The following is a 10,590-nucleotide window of genomic DNA, read 5'->3' as shown; positions in this document are numbered from 1 at the left end:
CAAGAGTTTTATGACAGCACCATTCTGTTAAATGTAAATATTTCAATAATTTCAGTCTGACATATTTGGTATCACTGGTAACTTTGGGATATCAGAATATAAAATAACAATCTACAACTTTGAGCTAAGTTTAAGACTCTAATTCATGTCTCATTGTGCTGGTAACATAACCTGTCTGTCAACAGATTTAATTAGATCAAATTAAGCTGTGACTGAATAGAAGATGGTTGCACTCGTTTGAGATACACTGTGTATATAAATATATGTTTTTAAATTGTAAATAGTTGAGTGGAGCTGGTTTTTGATTTGTTGAGTTTATGTCAGAGTGTGTTCACCGGTGGAATATATTTGGCAAAATATATTTTATAATTATATATTTTTTTCATTTTATTATTAATATTTTATGCTTTCACATTTCTGTAGACCATGGGGTGCCCAATACATCGAAGGTAGTGTGGGTAGATCGCAAAAAAGGTTAGCCTATCATCCATCCTTACTGGCATTTGGCACTTGATTGACGTACAGGTAAGCCAGTCTGTGATCTCATCTTTTCTAACACGCAGTTCACCACGCATGCACGGTCAACCACGCCAGCTGCAAATCACCGGTGAGCTGATTATTTTTGAGATATGTCCCCATCAACACCATGAGAAAATTGGAAAATACATGTCTAACTGTCTACCAGCATGTCGTGCACTCACTGGCTGTGGCACAACAAGTCGTTTGTACAGAATAGGAAAGACAATCAGCATCAGCAGGTCGTTTGTGACCCTGACCAGAGCTGTTTTAGTGCTGTGGGTGGAACGGAAACCGGACTGGAATTTTCAAAGAGGCCATTTAGTTGGAGATGGTCCTGAAGCTGGGCGGAAACCACATGTCTAACTGTCTACCAGCATGTCATGCACCCTTGAGGCACAACAAGTAGTTTGTACAGAATAGGAAAGACAACAGCATTCACCAAACTCAAGACCCATCTCAGCGAGCTCAAAGATCTGGCCCATTTTGGACTCTCTGCCAGCTTGGAAGAGTCTTTGCCAGTCGCAAGAGAATTTGCGCTTCTGCTATATGGAAAAAAGGAAATTGGACTGATGTGCACAAACTTGGATGAACTGAGGTTCATTATTGCATCAACAACAGATGCAGCCTTGGAGAATCTGCCGCCAACAGAGGATGCATTTCAACAACATGTGTAAAGAGCAATGTTTCAGACAGCGATATGGTGTCACAGCCCGAACCCAAGCCCTTGTTATGGACTCCTGTTTGCAGGGGGTGGATTGTCAGAGATGGGGCCATTCAACCAGTGCTATTTACAAAGCCCCCAGCACCGAAGTGAGAGACATTAGTCACTTGTATTGCAAAGAGGCAAAGTGTGGAGAGAGTGGAAAGTGCCAGTGCCTCTCTGTTGGCCTTCCCTGTACGGGGTTCTGCACCTGCTGTGCAGAATGTCAAAATGTGTCCCCTAACGTTTCTGAAGAACCTGACATTTAGCATTATATTTTAGTATCTATATACTTGACCTCTCACAAAAGTATTTGATGATTTGTATACTGTACTTTGAATTAAGGTTAAAGTTTCAATAAAACCTGTACGATTTACACCAATGTTTTAGAGGCTTACAATTTAGAACTAATACACTTTATTGTATTGGGTTGCTCTTATTCTGACTATTTGGTGATGTAGTTCAGCCACCTGGTATTTCCCTCTCCAAATAGAATGACCATCAGTGAGCATTCTTAACTTATAGGCTATTGTGCCACTTATCCCCCATTCGGAATTTGACTGTATCAGAGAAGAGGTAGGCCTATGTCTAAAGAAATCTAATTTGCAATAGAACTGTACCAGATATTTCCATACAACTACTGGTTAGTGTTCAATAGCACCCTAAATAATTCAGTAATGGTATATCTTTTAGGGATTTCTGTTTTTCTGATAAATGAGAGAAAAGTGATTGAGTCCTTTGTTCCTATCACCAAAAAGTACAATTTTCGTCTAAACTAAAGCTAAATTTACAGGACTATAATTCAGTATTTCTTTAGTTAAATAATTGTATGACTATTTGGTGATGTAGGACAGCCACCTGGTTCATACCTCAGCAAATCTGAAGAGGAAAAGAGTGGTTATTCTCAAGTTATGGGCTTTTTGGTCACCTTTCCCACATTTGGCCTGGTCTAATTTGGCTTTTTTTCAGGGATTGGGGTATTTCTATAGAACAAACAAAAAAAACATTTTTTCCCCCAAAATAAAATTTGACAACAATCAATTTCATTAATGGGAGACCTTAAAGATAAGAAAAATCATTGTTGTCATTTGTTCTACCTCGGGTAGGGGTATCTCAAAAATCTGAGGGCCCTTCCTGTTGGACTACTAGTTAGCCTTCCAATTTATACAATTCTACTAAAGAAAGGGTATAAAATGGACGTAATGACCAAAAATGTGCTGAGCTGTATTTTGCCATACGGGTTCATGCAGTTATGCAAGGTACACCAACATAATGTAGCCTATACTCAGTATATACAAATAAATGTATGTTTAGCATTCTTAATGTAGACAGACCCTCCCTACACGCAGATCACGCAGACTGCGTGGGCCCTCACCTCGCGGAGGGGGCCTCACCTCCTCATCTGAAGCCATCTGAAGCGACACAGAGGGCCTCACCACATGACTTTGGGCAGGGTCACTTTGACTTGGTCATTTTAAAAGTAACTCCCAAGCTGAAAAAGTGTGAGCACCCCTGCTGTAGACCTAAGGTGTGGAAATAATATGACTGAGGTTTACATATTGTGCAAGTAATGATTTACTAATAACAATGGATCATTTTCCTTTTCTGAGGCGTTGTAGTCTCAGCAAATGCATTCCGAGTAAAATGCTTTTGTTTTCTTTAACTAGAGTGCATGGAATAACTAACAAAAGTGTGATTTTGGTTAGGTTATGACCATCCTGGCCAAAGGTACAGAGGGGGGGGGGGGTGCCAAATCCGGCAGCCATAACATGTTAGCTTCGCCAGATTTAGAAAGCCCCTTTAAAGAAGAAAAGCAATAAGAGTAATGAATACTTCATTTCATGTTTTAATTACACAGTTACATTGTTCAACACAGACAATAACCTGAATTAGAATGTTTTACAGCTTCACACATCCAACAGAGCGAACAGTTAAAGAGCGGTATTAGCAACAGGGAGGAAAGCATGCAAGAAATAAATACAAATCAGAATTGAATTCTTCTGGCACAGTTAACTTCATCTAAAAACGGTAACATTACCTTATTGAAGAGGGAAATAAAACAAAAGGAGAACGATCTTCAAGGCGCCAACCTCTCCTACAGAAAAAGGTTTTTTCTGTAATAATGTATTGCACAATACAGTATAGAATGCCTCCCTACACATAAAAAACATAAACCTTTTTTTCCATTTATGTAAAGGTATAAACAGGACCATCCTGAGCCATAGCTTTAGGGAAAACAAGTGCTGTACCCACTGTTTTCCACTTTAGCTTTCTTCATCAGTGCCTGTTTCACAGGAAGGATGTGTCATCAGATGAGTCTTGAAACTTCATTGGTAGAGTAACTGGTTGGGGTAAGTAGATACAAATGCCAACCTGCCATTCTTTGCCTTTTCTAAACATGCGTTTTGCCCATATCATGTACATAGTAGAACAAACAGAAAAGTGGGTGGTGTAAAGTGTTCGGAGACCCTTGGATAATATTCACAAAAGCAGAGCCCTTATGCATTTGCCATCTGTATTATCTGTACAGAGAAAAGTATATAACAAATCTTGTTTGTTTCTTAAATTAAGGAAGCTAGCACCCAGCTGAATAGAACATCTTTTGTTTCCTTTTCAATTAAATCAGGAGGGAGAATCTCAGTGAAGGACACCCACACAATCAACCGTGTTGAAGTTCTAATGCCGGGACAATAACACAAATCCCTTAACCAACATGAAATCTAAAAAGAAAAGTTGTATCTTTTGGTTGTATTTTGGTCATTTATAAGTGGTTACTATGTTTGGTTTTGTTTTTCTAAGGGCTTACTTGCAGACAAGGATGCACAATCAAAAGCATTGAGGAGTTGAATGGAACTGCCATTAAATGTTGTTTCAATATTGTACGCAAACACAGTATTGTACTGCACAAAGCTGTTGCTACATATTGTGAATAGATATGCCACCATAGTCTGTCTGGGATGTTTCATTAAAGCTCTGAAAGTTTCAAGTAGTTTGTACAGAGACAAGAAGCAAACGTTTTTTCTTTTTTTACAAAAACACACACACACACACACACACACACACACACACACACACACACACACACACACACACACACACACACACACACACACACACACACACACACCACACACACCACCAGTCACACACAAACACACACCCACCATGCATTCATTTTATCTCTGCAAGGCTTTGTAACTGTAAGAACACGCAATCAGTAGGCTTTTCTTAAGGAGAAGCTTCTATTATCTTTTATAGAAGCACTAGTCAATATGTAGACAACAAGCGCTTTGATTGCTTGAAAAATAACTCTACACATTTGAAAGTCAGCCGGTTCATTAAGCATGCTCTTCACTCTTGTGCCCTGATTGTGTGTATTTCAGACACTTTGGTTACCTGGTATAGTGGAGCTCTAAACTTATTATTTCTGGTCTGTCAATACACACTGTGTCAAAGCCTATTATGGCAATAGAGTACTTTGGTCTGTGCTTTTATTGGTTTTGGACAACAAATGGCATGTCAATGGTTTAGTGTTCAGTTTGGTAATATGCATGTTTGACTGTATGTGTACCTATTACTAAATCCCAGCAGTTCAGTTGGTGGAAGGTGATCAAACAGGCAGCTGAGGTCTGGTGGGAATACATATTGCTCCACATCATGAGTAATGGCAATTCCTTTCAACACTTTTTTTGATTTAAAAATGTTTAGACATATACATATGATTGCTTTGAATGTGCGTTTCCACGTCTGCTCTCAGCCAAGCTTTTCAAAGTCCAGGTCAACCTCTCCTGGTGGTTAGCTGTATGGTCACAGGAGGTAGCTAGTTTGAAGGGGTGTTACAAAGAGGGTGCGGGGTAGAAGTGGAGGAAGTAGACATTGGGGATAAGGAGAAAATGACACAACAAGGCTGAGGCCAACAACATATCCAAGTAATTATAACACACATACATAAATGCTACACACAGATGCAGGGGTACCTTGCAGTTTGAATTATGTATCGCAGATAGTCCAAATACAATTATTCACTTAGTAGAGATGTTGATGAACAATTTTCCTATGCCAGTCACTGCTACAACAAAGGTCTGTGGTCCAAGTGTAAATGAAGCCAACTTTTGGGAGTTTACGATTATCAATCTTACATTTGTTTGACAAAGGCTGCTGAATGCCGTCTATTGCTTTACTGTAAGTAAAGGTCTAGGGCTTTACATACTTGTGTTAAACAGAGGTGATCACATTCCTTGAGAATGTGGAAATATATGGAAAAAGGTTGGAGAAATCTTTTTTTGAGAAAAATGTGCCTAACATGCATCTTTTGAAATAAACAATAATCGGTTAAAATTAAAAAAAGATCAGGTATCAAAATTAGCTTAGAGGTTTACTGTAGCTTAATACTGGCATATTATGTAATGGCTTATCCTGCACCTTGGGTGAAACAAATACTCCTAAACACACACACACACACACACACACACACACACACACACACACACACACACACACACACACACACACACACACACACACACACACACACACACACACACACACACACACACACACACACACACACACACACACACACACACAATATGATGATGAGGACTAAAAGAAATAGAGGGTCAGTGGCAGGAACAGAACACTTTACATAATAGAATATATAAGCATTACAATTCCTGATTATTTTTGAATGATCCAAATTTGAAACTGAACCACCACTATTTCCTATTTCCTTCCTTTTTTTTGTAACTATTAAATATAGTTTGGCTTTTTTTTATACACTGTTGAGGCCCCTCCTGCAGGATGAAAACTGACCTGGGAAGAATGAAGCATGGATTATTTTTACCATTGCATAACATAATCAGATTAAAGTAAAATACATTTTATTAATTTTGTCAAAGGTTTTTTGTGGCGCATCATGATTTGGATTTCTCAAATATTGTAAATTAAGGCCTAATAAACTAATACAAAATATGTTCTGGAGGTTTTGTAGTGTCCATTCACCATTAAATCTGTTTTCATCCATTTTCAGCTGCATTATGACACTTGTTACCAACAGTTTCCTCCACTCAGGGACACTTTGATTTGAGTGAAAGTTGAAAGAGTTAAAATAGTATGAGAGAAAGAAAAGGACATTTGAGAAATGTTTAGAAATAAATGTACTGTGAGAAAATCATATTCTGGACATTAAACTTTAAAGGTTTCTGTTATTTGGCAAACACATTTTTGGACCTCTTTAAATACTATGTACATTCACATTAAGTTACCGATGTTACTTTAAATATATTTATATGTATCTATATTATATGACACCCTATGGGCAGTTGCTGAGGTTCCATTCAGTAGCTGAATTCTCTTCATATTGCACCTCTGTCCTCTCACTGTCTTACAATGCGAGCAATACAAAATATTCTACAAGAGGGGTTTCATCTCAATAATATAGATACAACAAATCAAACAATAAGTACAATGTGGGGCTTCCTCTCGTTAGCAACAGTCCTCCTTGCTCTGACTTCACTGCTCCGCCCGAACGTAAAGGAGGGAAATGAAAAGTAACAAAACCAAAACAAAGTCTGTGTTTCTGGATATACACAAGGGCAGCACATGAGGACATCCGCGACAAGAGACATTATTGAAATTTGAAAAGAGGAACAATATCTACAAGCAGGTTCGAACCCTTCCCACGTGACTGCTCAGAGGCTCTGTCCGAAGCAGGCCAGGGATAGGGCCAGTCAGAAGTCGGGGGAAGAGCGTAGAAGGGAGGTGTTGGGTGAGGGGAGGTAGAAAGAGAGAGGAGAACCAAGTCTTCACGCCCTTCACTAGGCTCTGTCATCAGTTCATCATGCTTTGGAAAAGGAGGGAGTGAATGTAAAGGTAACAGCAACTCCTTGAAATATCTCCTGGTTGTAGAGCTTTAGAAAATGACTCACAAACAATGTTTTCTAGCTTGTTTGGAGGTTTTTGGCATCTCCTACGCCGTGTTTGTATGGTCACCTTCTTTTAGGCTGTGTAGCTTTTACTTCCCTCTTCTTTTTCTTTTTGTCCTCTCAATTACCATTCAAAAGATCACACTGTGGCAGGGGTTTCCATCCATTGAATGAAGTCTTTCTTGTAGGCAAGTTCACAGCATTGTCCATTTTCACGAGTCTGGGCCGTCACTGAGGGATTGTTATAGTTTTTGTCCAGACTGCAGGAGGCAGCTGCAGATCAAAGCAGGTCACAGTTTGTATTTTGAAATGTCTGAATATCTCCCATTCTGCAGCTCCTCTGCAGCCTGGTCCTCTCAGGGCTGACTTATCTGCTGAGGAGGTGATGTTGCTTTGCGTTTGGTTATAAGATGAGTGCTTCTCCTTATCGCTTACTTACTCACTTTGGCAGTGTAATACAAAGGTTTGGATCATGTTATTTTTCATCTTTGAATTCATTTGGGTTCACAATGGTATAGAGAGGTGAGTCCGGTGTAGATTTTTCTTGGCTCGCTAGCAAGGTAGTTACTAGTTTAAAATTAATTTATTTTCATATCATTATTATCGTCAACATCACTACTATTCTTCATTTAGAATATTTGGACTTTTCTTTGTTTTACCTTAAAGCCAGAAAGAAACATTTGAATAAATACTAAGCTGTGTTTTTGAGGAATAAGTCGCATCACGGATTTCCCCTTCCCTCGTCTCTTTAAAAAAAGATATTCACTTTAGAATAAGTGCCACATCAGCGAGCTGTTTGCACTGGTAGTACACATCTCAGGGCTGACTACTGTTCTCTCATTGGTGCTAAATTAAAGGGAAATCCAATCCAAGTGCTAATCAGCCTATCCATTCCCCTATTAATATTGCCTTACTAAAGCATCTGTCTTGTGTAGACAGGTTCAACGTGTTCAATAACTTAGGGCACATCTTCAAGTCAAATTTTCATCAAACACATCCAATATGAGTCTGTGACTGAACTCAGATAGGAGACACTTTCCGTGCTTTTTACTACACTGAACGCCAGGCTGGAATCTTTGTATTTGTGGCTGTAGTTGTGAAAGAACATAGACAGAAAAATTATTTTTTGGGGAAAGGTGAACGGTTAAAGTCTATCATCAGGTAGTGAGAAGATTCCCAGAAGAGCTTAGAGTAACAGGGAAATAAGTAGTTGGGGGAGAGGAAAGGGAGCAGTGTGCGCTGAAGATTCCTCAGTTTGGTTTTGTGTGGAGTGTGAGCACAGTCGCATCAGTATTCAGGGAGGGGACAAGCGTCAGACGTCAGCGAGAAGTGGCATCCAGCAGGGCGGGGGTGGCGGGAGTTGTGGAGCGAGAGGCACTGCTGGAGCTGCTCTCCTTGGGACTCGCAGACACACTTCCACTGCCGCTGCCAGCACCTCCCACAATACTACTCTGGCCTGCCAAGGACAAGGCTCCTGGAGGGGTGCTCTCCGAGTGGGTGGGAGGCGCACTGGAGGACACTGTGGAGGAGGAGGGGGTGCTCCCTGGCATCCCTTGCAGGCCTTGACCACAGACATGGTGGTGCTTCTCCCAGTCTTTGTGTTGGCAGAAGGAGCCGCAGTAGCGAGCCGTGTTGCAGCCGCTGCACGTCTCACTGGCTTTCCTCCCGCAGTTCCAGCAGCTCTGGTGAGACAGTGGGGAGAGAGTGGGTTGATAAAAATAAGTCTCTTTTTTGTCCCAGGAAAGCACAGTTAAATATTTCTAATATAAATACAATGAAACCTTAAAAAGAAGTGATTACTTTATAAAATAGTCCATTATAATCTTTGACGTATCGAGGGTTTTTCTGTTACTCTTTGCACAGGGCTTGGATTGTAAGGCTTTAAGTCCTGCTCCAAAGCCTGTAGTTTGTGTAACCAGCAGGTGGTGGTCAACTGCTCTGTAAAGGCTCTACGCCTGGCTCTCTTCTCCGACCACCTGGGTCTGTCTGTTTTTATTTACACTGACAACTGGACTTCGACAATCATGACAACATGGTGTAGCAACAAACCAAGAGGAACCAGCTGTGTGTATTTCACAATACAGGATAACTTAAGGGACAAGGGGAACAAGGTTTATGGTGATAGATGTAGCGATAAAAAATGAGTCCAGAATTTGAGCAGTAGTTCTTAACCTTTTCCTTAAGGGACCCCGTTTCTATCATGGAGTAAACTAACCAAACCTGAACTACGTTAACGTGCATATTTTATAGATTTTTTAAATGATATGTATTGCACAACAATGCAAACTATGTTCAATACATTTTGAGCAGATTACTTCCTGTGAATATTGCATCAGGGATCAGCTTTTCTGTTATATTTAAGAACCTTTAACTTTTTTTCTCACGCTTGGCCATTGTTTTTATTAGATATTTTGTTGTTTAATCTTTGCACTTTCCTAATGCAGTACGAGGCTGTTTAGCATCAAGTAAAGGCCTTGTGAGTAAAGCAGCTTTTGTTCAGGTAGACGTTGTGCCCTTATCCTGTTAATATCTTAAAGACAGCCTCGTTCAAACTTTTGAAAAATAATTTCCTTTAGTTTACTTCACAGATATTTATGAAATGTTGAGATCATTTTAGTTTTAAAGCCTTTAAAATCAAGAAGGTGAAATTTGATTTAAGAACAAGACACTGGAGAATGAGTTGACATGTGGGGTGGTGTCTGTGATACTCACTTCACTGGAGTCCTCCTGCTGATTGATGACTGTGAGTGCCTCCTCAGAGGCTTGCCTCTTGGCCTCGGCCAGCGCCCTCTCCATTTTAGATCGTTCTACTGAAATCATCTCATGAGCTTTCCTCTCGGCGTCTGACACCGCCTTCTGCAGCTCTGACATCGCCTGTCGCTTCACCTCGTTCACGGCCTCCTCTGAGAGAGAGGAAGAGAGAGAGAGGTGTGAGTGCATGCGGCCATCGTCCCATCCTGCCTGCTGTGTCATCCTTTATTGAGACTCTTTAAGCTGCCATCTTGTTGTATCTCAGCGAACAGATGTACATCATCCAAGATTTAAAACTTTCTTCCAGAAAAGGGAAACAGCCAGACTTCAATAATTAATTCAAACACGTCTGGCCACAATCATTTCCAGTGCTGACAACAGCAGATGTCTCCAAAGTTTTGTCACTAACTTGGCTGTTCAAACAACATCCGAGGAATCCCTGTTTGCATGGCTGCCATCATATCATAGACATAATATTATTATAATTTGCTAGACAATGTTCACAGAGAAAAGTAAATAATTTCCCCACCAATGGGCATGTGTATCCCCACTGCAGGGCTTTCTACGAAGCTTCTGGCAGAAGCACAAACAGTATGAGTGAGGAAGCTGTGTTTTTACAACAGGCAGGTGTGTAGACTCCTTTCCAGATGGCAGTCTAAAATAGATACTTCTTTCAGTCTTCTCTTAGTAAGAGGC

At 40.3% G+C, this 10,590-nt stretch overlaps 1 protein-coding gene across 7 annotated transcripts in view; it reads right to left on the bottom strand.

Moving 5' to 3' along the window:
- Positions 1 to 3,052: 3,052 nt before the first annotated feature.
- Positions 3,053 to 10,590, bottom strand: part of cbfa2t3 (CBFA2/RUNX1 partner transcriptional co-repressor 3) — a 41,910-nt gene continuing 34,372 nt past the window's right edge. For 5 of the 7 annotated variants that reach the window (XM_079667049.1, XM_079667051.1, XM_079667054.1 and 2 more), the window contains exons 11-12: positions 9,856 to 10,046; positions 3,053 to 8,834 (exon numbers count right to left, since the gene is read on the bottom strand). In XM_079667049.1, coding sequence (XP_079523175.1) covers positions 8,463 to 8,834; positions 9,856 to 10,046 — 563 coding nt within the window. In that variant the 3' untranslated portion in view covers positions 3,053 to 8,462. The remainder of the gene's footprint in view (positions 8,835 to 9,855; positions 10,047 to 10,590) is intronic. The other 2 variants (XM_079667050.1, XM_079667052.1) reach the window with 1 other exon arrangement.

Source organism: Notothenia rossii, assembly GCF_949606895.1.
Source record: "Notothenia rossii genome assembly, chromosome: 2".
Taxonomy (NCBI): Eukaryota; Metazoa; Chordata; class Actinopteri; order Perciformes; family Nototheniidae; genus Notothenia; species Notothenia rossii.
The sequence above is the reverse complement of the archived record's forward strand: the minus strand, read 5'-3'. Positions and strand labels throughout refer to the sequence as shown.